This window comes from Chaetodon auriga, chromosome 21 (genome assembly GCF_051107435.1).
Source record: "Chaetodon auriga isolate fChaAug3 chromosome 21, fChaAug3.hap1, whole genome shotgun sequence".
Taxonomy (NCBI): Eukaryota; Metazoa; Chordata; class Actinopteri; order Chaetodontiformes; family Chaetodontidae; genus Chaetodon; species Chaetodon auriga.
In genome coordinates, this window is record NC_135094.1 from 9,857,910 (window position 1) to 9,871,660 (window position 13,751).

The following is a 13,751-nucleotide window of genomic DNA, read 5'->3' on the forward strand; positions in this document are numbered from 1 at the left end:
TTTGCAACAGACCTTGAAGACAAACTGACAAGTGTAAGGTGATATGCAAAACATTTGACTAATTGCCAGGGCGTCTTGAATTGCAAGCTCGCTGGAACGGCTAATAAATAAACTCCTGCGCCGCAATCAACAGGCAGCCATTGAGGAAATTCTTGTGAGACTCAGAAATTAATCACTCTGATTTCCAGGGCTCCAAACGGAGATGTCGGCAAATTAATGAAAGGAATTATTCATAATATGTATATCCTCGGACTGTTTTTAATAAACATTGTTTTTGTAAGGATGGAGTCACAGTGTTGCTCCGGGCCACTAATTATAAGTAAAAGAAAAGAAGGTTAAGTAAGCTTATTTCCCTAATAACCCTGCATCTTTCAGGGGTCACACACCCACGTGGCTCAAACTCAAACATTTAGTAACAACGATGACAATAAAGACATCCTATTGTGACTGTATTTACAATTTTAATCATGTATCGCAGATGTTTGAGAAGCACACGCTGTTGGCTTTGAGATAATGCTGTAATGTTGGGCAGAGTGATCATTTCGACTGTGTCACTGTGCATCTCCTGGCTCATTTATTTGCCGAAATGTATGCAGAAGAAAACTGACACACAGCGCAGAAAATGTTGGACTATCAGCGAGCAATAGTTTGACTTGGACAGATTGTTTATATCCTCAGACGCCAAAAATGTAATGAGAAATAAAGCAGCTGTGAATGTGAGAGAAAGAAACGCGCACAAACCATTTATTCATTGTTTGACTCTTTAATTTCCTTTTTAACAATGTTAAATTATTTAGAGCCCAATCAGTCATTTCTAGCGACTTAAATTTAGTTAGAACAGAAATATTAAATCAAAACCAATTGAAAATATGCTGTGGATAAAAAGTTAGCAGTGTAGCCTAATCCACTGGTTCAAGGATACTCTGAAGCGCCTGCTGCTATGGACAGCGCAGCGTGCAGGGGACAGAGACTGTTCTCCGTCCCGCTAAACGTACGAGGATGAAAGACCTGCAGCTGTGATGAGCGAGGTGCAGTAGCGGGGTCAGCCCTGGGCTCTGGCTAATTTGAGAGTGTGGAGGGAGGTGGAGACTTAAGTGGACTGGTAGGTTTGTCCTAAGCATCCACATGACTGCAGACGGGTGATGAGACTGCCACATGACTGAGAAGTCCGCACACAGGAATCGTTAATTTTCGTGCCCTGTGATATGAAAGAAAGGGAAGAACAAGCAGAGCATGGGTCAGCTGTCGTCTAACGTTACCCACACAATTCCTCTGTGGGCTAAAATTTACTGGATGTTTAATAGAGACCGACAGCACTATTCCAGAAAACAGGATCACAAAAATACTAATTTGTCAAGAAGGAAAATGAGTTAAATTAAAATAACGGACATGTATTGATATAACATAACTGATACCACTTCACAGTAAAATTAATTTAAAACATTTCTTCCTGATTTTGGGGAGAATTGTGAGATGGATCCGAAGGTGGGGCGAGTTCATTCGCACTTGTCATCGCTCATAATTTGTGCACGTCCTCATGTGATATACAAATTGTTTGTAACACTGAGAATCTACAGTTAAATCATTTAGTGAGGAATAAAATGGAGTGAGTCAAACTCGTGCGCTCTCTCGTGTTAACTGTGTGAGCTACGATACCGGACCTGAGAGAGTGCTGCAGACTCCACCGCTGCATGTCAGCGTGGCTGTGGATGTGACCAGGATGTGGAACCTGACCCATGTTAAAGTCATCTGGAGTATAAACAAAGTCACACCAGGACACACACACACACACACACACACACACACACACACACACACACACAAATGTGTAAAAACCCACCAAGCATAATAAGGTGAAGGATAACAAATGTGGCACCAACATAAAATACTGTGAAAGTCTTTGAAAAAGTCTGATTAACACTTTTTTAATGGTTTCCATATTTTCCAGAAAGAATTTGAATTGTTATTAGGACACAGCTGTCTCGCAGTATTGTGGCTACCCATGTTATCACACTCCCGATACACTTAAATAATCAATTCATGTCACTAAATCAAAGATGTGACCAGGCAAATACAACGACAGTGAATACAAAGTATAAAAATTAAAGGCTGATTTGTTAAAATATACCCGAAGCAATGAGTCAGTATTTGAGAATAACTGTGATAATGTGGGCAAAGGTGTTACTCCCAGTAGACTTACTTGTTAAGGGATAAGAGATCAATGGTCCGCTCATCATATGCTTGCTGTTTTTTTTCTTCTTGGCCTCTTTGGACGCTTTCCAGTTAATAAGGAACTGTCTGGTTAGCTCGTTAATTTCCCGGCCGTCGAGAACTTCTGTAAAAATAAACAGAGAAATGAAAGAAACACAAAATTCATTAGAAATTGAAAAGTGAACAGTGTATGTTTTTACTTAATTTATTATGTCTTAAATATTAGCCTCACAGCAATGAAGTGCTTCTTCGGATGTCATCGGGCAAGAAAATGGAAAGTATCTCACCAAGGATTTTGCACGTGGTTATCAGGCGGTCTCTGTACTTGGGTTTTTTACACACAGGATTTCCACTCAAATCCATTTGAAGCAGCTGAGGCCAGTGGCTGAACACATCCTCTAACTCCTGCAAATACACAAAAAAGGGAAACTTCACACATAATATGTTCTTTTCAGTGTAACCACGAATGATTCAAATGTAAATACTGTGTCCCTAAAAGTCGGGGATTAAACAGGACACAAAGGATCATTTTCTTTGAAACAAACATGATGCATATTTATAACATGATCACAAACATCAGGACAACTTTTAAAGACACAGTGTAAGGGAACGGTAATGTGAAGCACAAGGGCCAATGGAGAGTGCATAAACAACACATCAGTCTATTCTAATAAACAGTGTCGCCGGTGTCATGTAACTACAAGTTTTCTCCTGGGGCAGTGTGAGGCTGGCTCCTCCAGCGAGTTGCCTGCAGTTGTATGTTTATCTAAAGGCACATTAATCCAAGCCTGGAAATATGAATACTCTCTGGACACGCTCTGATTGTTCATTGCCTTCCTGTCTTGGCCAAAGCGCTTCCACTTTTCCAGCTCGTGCTGCAATCAGTTCAGAGGGGACCCCTGAGCACCGCGCGCTCCCAGGCTTTGATAAATGATCGTGTCAGGGCCGTCACTCAGAAGGCCCTCACCGAAGAGCAGCCCAGCGCCAAATTGCCCCCCACGCGGGGGCGTGGAGAACAGCAAAGGCTGGATACTCACTGAGCTTGGCTGGCTCTCTTGCCTGGACTAATGATGGGCCAGTTATGAACCTGTATTTGACCAGGGCTTCGATTCCCCTGTCCTCTCTGCCCTGCACACAGCTAACGGTCTCTGAAGATGCTCCCCATTTGTCACCCTCGCTGACTGCCTGTCATAATCTATTTTAAAAATCCATAATGTTTCCTCTGGATTTTGAGCAAAAGGCGCAGAAGAAGGGATTGATCCTTTAGAGCGCTGTCTTTGCAGGATCGATAGTGGCAGACGGGTTGTATAAATTATAGGAGATATCTGCTATAAAATGACACGTGTACGGCAATTACCTGCATCAACGTCCTCAAAAGAAAATCACTTTTGTCAAGAGAGTAGCCTAAGCAATGTAGTCAATTAGAAAGTGCTTTCAGTGTGTCACCCTGCCCTTAAATGGCAGTAAAAAAGAAGAATTGAGCCCTTTTAAATGAAGTCATCAACCTCTTCAGTTAATCAATCAATTCAAACAGAAAATACTGCCATCAGAGAGAGCAAGCCTCAAAAACAAGCAGGTCATTTTCCAAGGAAGTCCCAGAACATAAATCATATATCTCTGCCTCGGATGAATCTCCCGTAAAGTTAAGTACTGGCAGTTTGCGGCATCAAATAGAGGATTCTGAGGCAGAGAGGAAAAATCAGCCTCCCAAGGAAAGAGAGAAACTTGTGCTTGTTTAAAGCTGTCAGCGAGAAAAGCCTCAGGGGAATAGCTCGCTGATTTGTTGAATAATTCTGACCCTGTGCGAGTCATGGAGGCTGGGAACCCATGGCGGGATTTGCAGGATTTGGTTCTTTAGAACCCTGTTCTCCATATCATTTCACACATCACTGCAGAAAGCTATGGAACAATGTTAATGCTGACCTGATCAACTAATAGCTGGCATGTTGACTTAAATACGCCACGTCATGCATAGTTGCTGTGATGTGGTTCTATTTACTTTGACTGCAGAGTGCACAGCACACAGCCAGTTTTCCCTTCTGTCACACTGCAGAAGAAGCCTTGAATGGCAACTGGACTCACAGACACTTTAAGATCATAAAAAAGCTGTATTTACCTCCATGTTGTGCAATTTATTGTCAGCGGCAGAAAACTGCTGGAGTTCCTTCAGCACCGTCAGGTCCCTGATGTCATCGATGTTGTTGTTGTTGATATTCAGCACACAAAGAGATTCCTGTGCAAACAATTCAGACGCATGAGGAGTTACAGTATTTTACAGTATTTGATCTATATCTCTGCTAATGATCCATCTGGATTAAACTTTCACATCTCTTTACATGCCTGTGCTGCTGGAATCATGTCCAAATCAGACTCTAGATAGTGCTGTTCATCTTAGTTTGAAGTTCTATAATGGCACATTTATAAAGAGCTGGAACTCTTTACATTTGCACAGCAATTTCTTTAATTATCCAAACAAACAAGAAGCTGAGACTTTTCGGTGTGTTTATCCATGGCCCAGGCAGTACGCGAAGTCAACGGACCTGACTGATTTGTCAGAGCAGAGAGAGCAACAGAGGTCTCTTTGACACATCAAACCTAGCACAATACTGCTTTTACACGGATCACTGGCCTCAGAGAAATCTGAGATCTTTTAAAGTGGATGTGATAACCTATCATCGATACACCACACATATCCTTGAAATATATATATTTTTAAATGAAGAGAGCCCAGATTATTGTGTGAGAGTGGATCATCATTCTTTCCTCGTACTATCTCTGTACAGAACAGTGTAAAAATAGGTCATACAGCCAGTGAGAGCAGAGTCCTGGGGTCAAGGAGCAACTTCTCCCCTGGTGCCAGCCTCTGATTCTCCAGATGAAGCTCCTCGAGCTCACAAAGCTTCTCTAAGCCCTCCACCACTGTGATCCTGTTTCCACCCAGATACCTACAGAGCAGGAAAACCACACACACGTTCGCACACACACCTCACACTTTAAACGATCATCACAGCACAAGACAACAACTTGTCTACTCACAGTTTGGAGAGCTTCTGCAGATTGGAGAGATTATCAATGTGAGTGATGCTGTTGTTCTGCAGGTACAGATGGGTGAGGTTGGAGGCAAAGTCGAGGTTGTGAATGTGTGCGATCTGATTATCATACAGGTAGAGGACAGTGAGGTTCCTACACATGGAGAGATTGCCCTGGAAATAGAATTTAAAAAGTGATGCATATAAGAGGAAGAAAAGCACCAAATTTAAATGCCAGCACTAGTAATGAACTACTTACAATATCCTCAATATTCTTGCTGGAAAAGTGGAGGTGGGTGAGTGTCTTGAGGTACTCTGGGAAGGAGAGGCCCCTTTTCTTTTTGAAGTGGTTTCTAGATTTAGCAATCAGATCTATGGTCAGGCAGACCATGATGGCTTGTCACAGACGCCGCTTCAGAGAGGATCCTTTTCAGCTCCAGCCAAGCATTCAGCCCACAGCACTGACTAGATCTGTGTGTTTGGGAGAGAAATTGACACATGTGAGCTGAAATGGACCTTAGCTGGGAAAAAAAATGTTCCTCTGCGCAGCTATTTACTCGCGCCAAGTTACTATAGCATTTGTAATCACAAATGACAGGCAAAGATTAACCTTGTACAGAACTTTAAATGGCCTAAAACCCAATTGTCAATTCACAATTAGGGATAATTGATGGGAAAAAAAACATCGCTATTCTCCAGGAAACTTGCTAAGAGGCCAAAGGTTGGGTGACCACTCAATTTGTGTTGTAAGGAGAGCAGCCAATTCCCCAAGCAGACTGAGCAGAGCCTCTGCTACTTCCTTTCATTCAGTACCCATGGGGCTGGTTTATTAGCTTGACCTGACATTGAGATGTGAGGATTCGCACTTTGATTTCACGTCGCAAATAAACATTATTATACATCGCCTGTCCACCTGCAAATGATACAGCAGCGTACGTGCAGCTAAAATATGGCGGTGGGGTAGAGAAAGGCAGAGAGATGTGACAGCAGGTCTTTTCCACGCTTGATCTCAGTAAAGACATCAGGCCGCGGCTGTAGGAGACAATAGACAGTGATCGATAAACCAGAGCTGAACTATGGACAGAAGAACTTAGACACCGCTGGGCCTCTCCTCTCCAAGGGTTTGGGGACAGCAGTTTATCACTGTCAAACAAAGTGCGACACTCATAGATGTTCGGTTACAGCACGTGAAGTCTCTTAATAAGTTAACATAGCATAATAATGACATATGATACGAAAGGAAAAAAAAAAACAAAAAACAATAAGCTAATGCAGGTAGCCAGTGAGAGGTGGCGATGGGGTCCACGCAGGCGGAGACGGCCCACAAAAATTTCAGTAGGTTGTTACGGATTTAAAATGGGTCTGGGTTATATATGCTAATGGGTACATTGATAGCCAGCTGTCTTTAAAGCTGCCCTAACACTGGAACACTACGGTCTAGAACCAAATTTAGCACGAAACGCCCTCTTATTTTGGTGAATTTGGATATGTGTAAGATATTAACAAAGCGTAACTTTCCTACCTCTCGAGGTTTTCAGCAAATTTTTAAAATGCAAGCTGGCTAAAATGGTTATTAAGAAGTTGTCAATCGGAACCGCCGGTTATACAGTTTGTTTGCGAAGACCATGTTGCTATGGAAACTACGGAAGCTAAGCGTCAGTCACATGATGTATTGGGTCACAGAATTTGGTGCAACACCCGCGAGGCGGAAGTAAGAGACGGAAGGGACTGTTACCGTAGTATTTCTTTTGGTTAGCAGTAATAACATTTATATTTTTTTCATTCATATGAATACCAGTAGTTCCTTAAATATTCCATTAATTTGAAAAATGTTTATAGCTAAATTATGGTTTTGATTAAAGAGAGGGACTAATTTTTTTTTCTACAAACCAGTAACGCCTTTGAAAAAAGAAAAAAAAAGATAACCATGTAAAAGGAACTTGACAAGAATGTTAAAATATATATATTTTGCAGTTTAAGTAATGGGTTTTAGACCGGCACATTAACACAAATCACACCCACTGAAGTAGATGTACACTAAAACTTGCTTTGTTTATATTTTCTTGCATGCTGTCTTTGCAGCTGACATTTCTCCAAGTATGGTGTCTGTTTTTCAAGGTTCACCAATTCAGGACCACAGCCCACTTCTCCTAGTGACCCCTGCATTGTTAATCTCCATCATACCAAGAACTGGGTTTCCTGTAAACGAGTGACTTGCCACCACTTTTGCAGGAGCACATGGCAGAGATGAAGTGTAGCACCTCCAGCTTTCTGAGCTGGGGATCAACTTCCTCACACACAGCACCACACTAGTGGGGATTATTCTTCTGGGAGCCAAACTAAACGTAACATCTCCAGATCTTGGTGGGGTCATTTGATCTGTAAGCATACTGTAAATACTCACAGCTATTAATCATGGGCCTTATCAATCAGCTGATAAGTCAGTGTCAAATCACTCAATTGTTCACCCCTTTATTTCTGTGCGGACAGCATAGGATTGCATTCCACTGCAATCTGTGAAAGTTTTTTTAATACTAATGGGGAACATACTTTGGAATTAGAATACTGCTAAACGTTAAAAGAGAATAGTAAAATACATGGGTAATGGATTTTTGGCTGCCCACAATTTGACTTGATTAGAATTTACATAAATTTTCCTATTCCACCTTTAGTCATGCATACAAATGTCCATCTGGTGATAATCACAATATTTACATGTTCAACGAGTTCAATATGTTTCACTGATTCTTAAATCGCCATGAAAGACCGAACACTAGGTGAAACTATTTTAGAAAAGCATACTCTAAATACTTTCTCAGCACTGTGACAGTCATCCATGTAATGCATTTAAATATCTGGCAAAAACACGGGCTATTCAGTAGATCCTGTGTGCAGGAAACCTATTCAACAATTTCAAATTCCTAAATTACATTAATATAATCTAATAAGTTTCCTCTTGCTAAACCCCAATACTGAAAATCCTCCCATTTAAAACACGTCTTAAATAATGGTAAAAGAAAATCATTATAAGAAGTGGTGCCAAGGCTCATGCACATGAGAAAAAACAGACACCTCCACAGTCCCACTGGGACTGTCTCCTCTGCGATACATGACATCAAAAATATACATTCAGCCATTACAATACCATAAAAAAAAGACATGACACAAACCCAGGCCAAAGCAGCTGTGTGAAAAAAAAAGGCAGACTCGGTGAGTGTCTGCTTCGATGGAGAGCAGACACGTTGGGTGAATAGACTCCAGTGTGTGCGGCTTCTGTTTCTGCGCTGCATCACTGCCACGCCACAACCTGACGAGCTGGCCACTCTGCCGGAGTCTGTACCACCGAGAGCCAAACTGCGCTGGGAGTGACTCCGCAGAGACATCCCACACACGGCAGCCGATTCCCTTTGAGCCTACGCAGGCGCTTGAGTTTGTTGTTCCATTATGTAATGCTGTGACAGGCTACACTTGACTGACTGACCGGTGCTGGGTTAGGCCGTGTGTTAAATGCAACCATGGTGTGTGTTCATATGTCAAGCTGTGGTGGAATACAGGCGCTACGTGCAAAAAGATTTTTAGCAACAGCCAGCGAATGAAGGAAAGCAATGCCACAGTGCCTCACACCTTAAGAATATGTGAAGACAAATGTCCCCCTGTAAATGTCCAATTTCCAAGCTATACGTTGCATCATGTAGACTTGTGTTGAAAAAGTATGAAACACCCACATACAGCACTTGAACTTTTTATGTTTTATTTTTTTTGCTTGAGTCCTGTATAATCCTTAGCTACTTCTAGGACAAAAGAAGAACTTGAATAAAAAAAGCACTCCCGAGAGAAATCACAGATAATGCTACTCTTAGCAGTTAAACATAAACCAGTAAGTGCCAGACATGCTCAAGGTGAAATCCAAATCGGCTCGCTATTCAGGTTTAATTGGCAGATGTGTTGATTTGATTGAAGAGTTTGTCCTTGATGACTTGAGACATCAGGCCGTGAATTGCCTCTATGGTTGTCTTGCAGCTGAAACAAACCAGTGGAAAAATGGAGATTAGTTCAGTGGCCTCAGCAAAACAGACAGAGCACACAGAAATGTAACATCTACGGGGGTACCAGCAGTGTTATTTGTGGTCATTTGTACTATTATGTCTCTATCTGTGTATCAAATATTACTGAAACTTGTATCAATAGATTATCCAGCTTAGTTTGCTGTTTTGGTTGGTTTGAATCCTGAGCATATTTATTTATATTGCATTAAAAAACTAAAATAATGGAACATGTAATAGTGCAGAGCAGAATTCTACTTCAGTTGGTCAATCAACAGAAAATTAGCAGCTTTTCTGATAATGAATTGTTCGGATTTTGCTCTGTTTTATGTTATTGTAAACTGAATCCTTTTGGTTTGGGACAATTTCCAATTACTGTCTGACATTTAATTAAAAAAAAAAAAAAAAAAGATTTAGTGATTAATTCAGAAAACAGTCTCAAAATTTTAAGACTCAAACTGGCACAAAAACACCTAATTTAATTGTGGAAACATGAGGAAGACAATGCGTCTTATACAGGATTGAGGTTATTATCAACGTAAGGACAAGAATGTATTATCAATAAATCAGTTGGGCTGGGAAATACTGTACATCAGAGCAACAAAATATGATGAAATTAATTAAAAGTAACACCATCAAAATACATGAAGTTCACGTCCAAGTTTAAGTTTACGGCCTCCATCATTCTAAGAAAAAGATTTACCTATCTCGTGTTGCTTTGGCCAGTTTGTCCTCAGACTTCCTGTCATGTGTGTCCAACCCGAGCATGAAGCTGCCTCTGCCCAGCTGGGCCTCCGACTGCTCCAGCTTCTCCGACAGGTCGAACACCTGGCCCGTGGTGTAGTCCGAGTTCTGACCATCCAACACACACGCAGACACGCGCGCACACAGAAACCCATTCATGCACAATTTGCCAACAAAAGCTCGATTCTCCACAAAGAAGAAGACTTTTGCAGGATGGCAACAAATCTGTCTAACAAGCTGTAGGAACACTGTGTGTTGTTGTGAATGAAAAGGAGTCAGTGAAGAGTTTGCTTAAGGTGAGGCCGTGTTTTTAGTGGGAAAGGTAATTAAAACACAATGACACAGGGGCCCCTGACTGGGGGGACAGTGTAGCAACTGACAAAGCCTGTCACCCAAGGAGCAGCTCGTTCTTGACATGTAGTCAATTCATCTTCATCCAGAATGCCACAGAGCTAACTGTTTGGATAAGCCTGATGCCTATTTAGACTGTTTAGTCAAGCTCGGGACTGCATCCACAATGGGAATTCACATGAGGGGCTTTCAATCTTAAGAGTGCACTGAGGCGGGGGGGAGCAGACGATCCACGGTGAACCATGACAGTATCTGTACCACTGGACTTGGGCCCAACTTTAATACTTATCACCCTTGTTAAAAAGCATAAATTAAGCTTATTACTAAAATCAATAAACAGGGGATCTTGGCTACTAACAAGTAATAAATCATAACATCACAAGCAGGTGAGCATGTGTCTCCATGAGTTATAGTGTAATAATTAACCATAAATCAAAATGTCAAACAATTAGCAAACATTTAGCTTTTTGAAGTTGCCTACATACCGTGAGGAGACTTGAGGAACTTAAAGTATTGACCCAATATTTATTCCAAAGGAGCTCCAGAAGCTTTCTATCAAGGGAGGACTTGAAGTAAGTTACCTCCAAGGCATAATACCTGAATGAAACAAATTTAAAAAAAAAAGAGTCAAGTACAGTATACAGTCACACAAGTACCGATATAAATATCTTCAATATGGTCATATAGATCAACACTCACTGTTTACAGTGAACACCGAAGTCTTCAATCTTGTTCAAGGGGATTGTCTGGTATTCTGAAGGTCCTTCATCAGGAGGCTTGTAGCCCTGAAAACCAAAAGAGGAAATACTGAGGAATAACAACAAATGAAACAACTTTGCTGTAAAATACAAAGATTATGACGACAATAATAAGGAATGAAATAACGACAAAAACAGGGAATTACAAGCTCAATAACGAAAGTTAATTTACGATAACTCATACACAACAATAAAACCCCAATTAAAAACTATACATGTGAGCAAAAACACACATGCACAAAAGTCATTCATAGCTAATTGTTTTAATATTTTTAGAATTATAGTAACAGGGCAGATGCGGTGATACACGGTGTTTGCTTTACCTTTGGGTAGGTCCTGAAGGCGCCAAGGTTGACTTTCCCTGCAGAAATAGTCCGAGTGGGGTCGATCTGTAGGAAGCAAGATACAGTAGAACAGGAAGACAAAGTCAGGGGTCATACAAACCTCCAGGGACCACTCGAACCCGGCCACCAGGAGTCTTTTACTATGGCTGTCGACATGCTGCAAATACACACTTCATTATACGACGCCCATGGCATTTAAGCACAGCTAAACCAAATGAAGTGTAAATAGCATATATGGTTGCAATAGCAAAATATTCATCAGCATTACATGGAAACCTACAGCTCATACATCAACAACCTCACCCCCTTCTCAGGTTCACCCACATTAACTTGTATTATCATACTTAGGAAGAAACGCACTCACTTTCCTCAATACCATTTTAATGGGGCGCAGTTAGAAATCACAGTAAACGAAGCATTTAGCTTGAAATGAAAAATGATAACATTTCCACAGTCTTACCACAACGGCCACAAAAGGCTCCTGAAACTGCTGGTTGAGCATCTGAGTGCTGACATCTATGCCCGAGAGCCAGCATCCATAACCCGGGTGACTGTGGTACCAGCCGATAGCATTCTCCAGCCGGCCGACCTGAGGGATTACAGATAGATGTAGGTTATTTTAAGGCATGAAATACAATATTAGCCAGGAATACCACAGACACTGGAACAATACAGATAGCATAAAAAAAAAAGTTTTACACATTATTATTGCTGCCAGTACTTGATGCAGTACATAATTTGATGCAGTACGAATTTAATTACCATTTCTGTTTGTTTTTTAAGGACTGTGCAGTATCCAGTGTTGGACAATGCTACTGAGATAGTAGTGTGATACGGATAACAATCCATTTTCACAGTGCATTTAATTTCATATTGCAATAGTAAAGGTAGAAATTTACTGAAAACTAGGTTATGGACAAAGGGCCAAAAAAGGACCAAAAAAAATCATTGGCCATAATGGCCTACCACAACAAAGGGCAATAAAGTGACAGTTACCCCTATATTAAAAGTAGGCAAATTAATATAATCTGATCTCAAAAATCATGTAGGTGTATGTCTAGTCCAAATTACAAACATTAAAGTAGGTTTTCAACCACATCAGTTGAAATGTGCCCAATTCTCGTAATAAAAAATAGGGCTGCGATCACTTACATCAACATAGAGTGATGCACTATCAATCAAAACAGTGTAACATTGAGCAGTGGGTATGTAAGCTCTGGTTCCTCCTCAGTCATCTCAGCTGTGAGATGCCCTTTAATGGAAGTCTGTGTCTGACCTGTTTGGCGTTTTCAATGTAGGCAGCCATGTATTCATAAGCTGCAGCCTGGGCGTTCACTCTCGTTTCTGTGCCCTCCACAGGCAGGGCAAAGCTGTCCATGATGATCATGGTTTCACCGTCCACCTTCCCCAGCATGAGGCCCATCACCTCCAGGTTTCCTCCAGACCTGGCGTGCATCACTATCTTCAACAGGGCCAAGGCTGAGATCTTGCAGTACTTGAAGTAGTGATGACTATGGGTAAAAGAAATATATATATGTATCAGGTATATTAAGTCCATTTAGGAAATATTAAGGAGTAGATACATTTGGAAGTAATCATCACACAGTTTGCTGTTGACAAACAAACCTCGGTTCCTTTGTAGCTAAGCTATCAAGGGTTTTCCAACTACTCGTGGCACAATACACGACACCAAACATTTAGCTTAATAATAATCTAAAACACTTAAACTGAACTCTAAAACGCTACACTTCTGGTTTGTGCATTACTCACTCCTTTGTCCATGGCTTCGCAGCGAGGATTTCTTGTTGTTGCTTTCTGTCATATTTGTAGATTTCATCTATGCTCTGAACTTCCTGCATGCTGTTGGTTAGCTCCCATGTTTTCTGAGCCGTGCTGCTCCCCGCCATGATGAATTATCAAAGCGAAAAAAATGGGTCGTTCAAATCCCTATTTCTCCTGAAGTAAGGGGAAAAATGCTTTATTTCTCCAAAGATTTTGATACCGTAACAGGGACGAGCGTCTACTCTCTCAGGGAGCCATGACAGTGAACGATACCATTACAGCAAAGTATAATCGCTTTGTCTCATCGTTACACAAATATAACATTGATATATTTTTATGTTACACGATCGGTTGATAATATAAATGAATCATGTATAACAATAATATTCCAGCTAAAACAACTTTTACCGCATCTGTCACTTCCATTAAATTGCGATCACCCCTCTGACAGAATGCTTGGTTCCGTCCTGAGAGGACTTCTCCCAACCG

At 41.1% G+C, this 13,751-nt stretch overlaps 2 protein-coding genes across 2 annotated transcripts; both read right to left on the bottom strand.

The window, feature by feature from the left end:
* Window positions 1–749: 749 nt before the first annotated feature.
* On the bottom strand, window positions 750–6,884 carry ppp1r42 (protein phosphatase 1, regulatory subunit 42). The gene is made up of 9 exons (XM_076721469.1): window positions 6,763–6,884; window positions 5,500–5,711; window positions 5,248–5,414; window positions 5,018–5,156; window positions 4,328–4,444; window positions 2,499–2,616; window positions 2,201–2,335; window positions 1,662–1,749; window positions 750–1,198 (listed from the first exon to the last, which is right to left on the bottom strand). The coding sequence occupies exons 2-9, from the start codon at window positions 5,629–5,631 to the stop codon at window positions 1,114–1,116; spliced, it is 981 nt and encodes a 326-aa protein (XP_076577584.1). The 5' UTR covers window positions 5,632–5,711; window positions 6,763–6,884; the 3' UTR covers window positions 750–1,113.
* A 2,090-nt stretch (window positions 6,885–8,974) lies between these two features.
* cops5 (COP9 signalosome subunit 5) lies at window positions 8,975–13,533 on the bottom strand. The gene is made up of 8 exons (XM_076721467.1): window positions 13,251–13,533; window positions 12,757–12,991; window positions 11,941–12,069; window positions 11,460–11,525; window positions 11,078–11,163; window positions 10,864–10,975; window positions 9,987–10,135; window positions 8,975–9,260 (listed from the first exon to the last, which is right to left on the bottom strand). Exons 1-8 carry the CDS (start codon window positions 13,385–13,387, stop codon window positions 9,170–9,172), a joined length of 1,005 nt encoding a protein of 334 aa, XP_076577582.1. The 5' UTR covers window positions 13,388–13,533; the 3' UTR covers window positions 8,975–9,169.
* Window positions 13,534–13,751: the final 218 nt, after the last annotated feature.

Coding starts and splice junctions, on each gene's coding strand:
- ppp1r42 (XM_076721469.1), bottom strand. CDS start 5,631: ATGGTCTGCCTGACCATAGATCTGATTGCTAAATCTAGAAACCACTTC. Junction 5,157..5,247: donor CTGCAGAAGCTCTCCAAACT/GTGAGTAGACAA, acceptor CCTGCTCTGTAG/GTATCTGGGTGGAAACAGGA. Junction 1,199..1,661: donor AGTCTGCAGCACTCTCTCAG/GTCCGGTATCGT, acceptor TTCATATCACAG/GGCACGAAAATTAACGATTC.
- cops5 (XM_076721467.1), bottom strand. CDS start 13,387: ATGGCGGGGAGCAGCACGGCTCAGAAAACATGGGAGCTAACCAACAGC. Junction 12,992..13,250: donor GCGAAGCCATGGACAAAGGA/GTGAGTAATGCA, acceptor TTTTACCCATAG/TCATCACTACTTCAAGTACT. Junction 12,070..12,756: donor ACATTGAAAACGCCAAACAG/GTCAGACACAGA, acceptor GTAATCCCTCAG/GTCGGCCGGCTGGAGAATGC.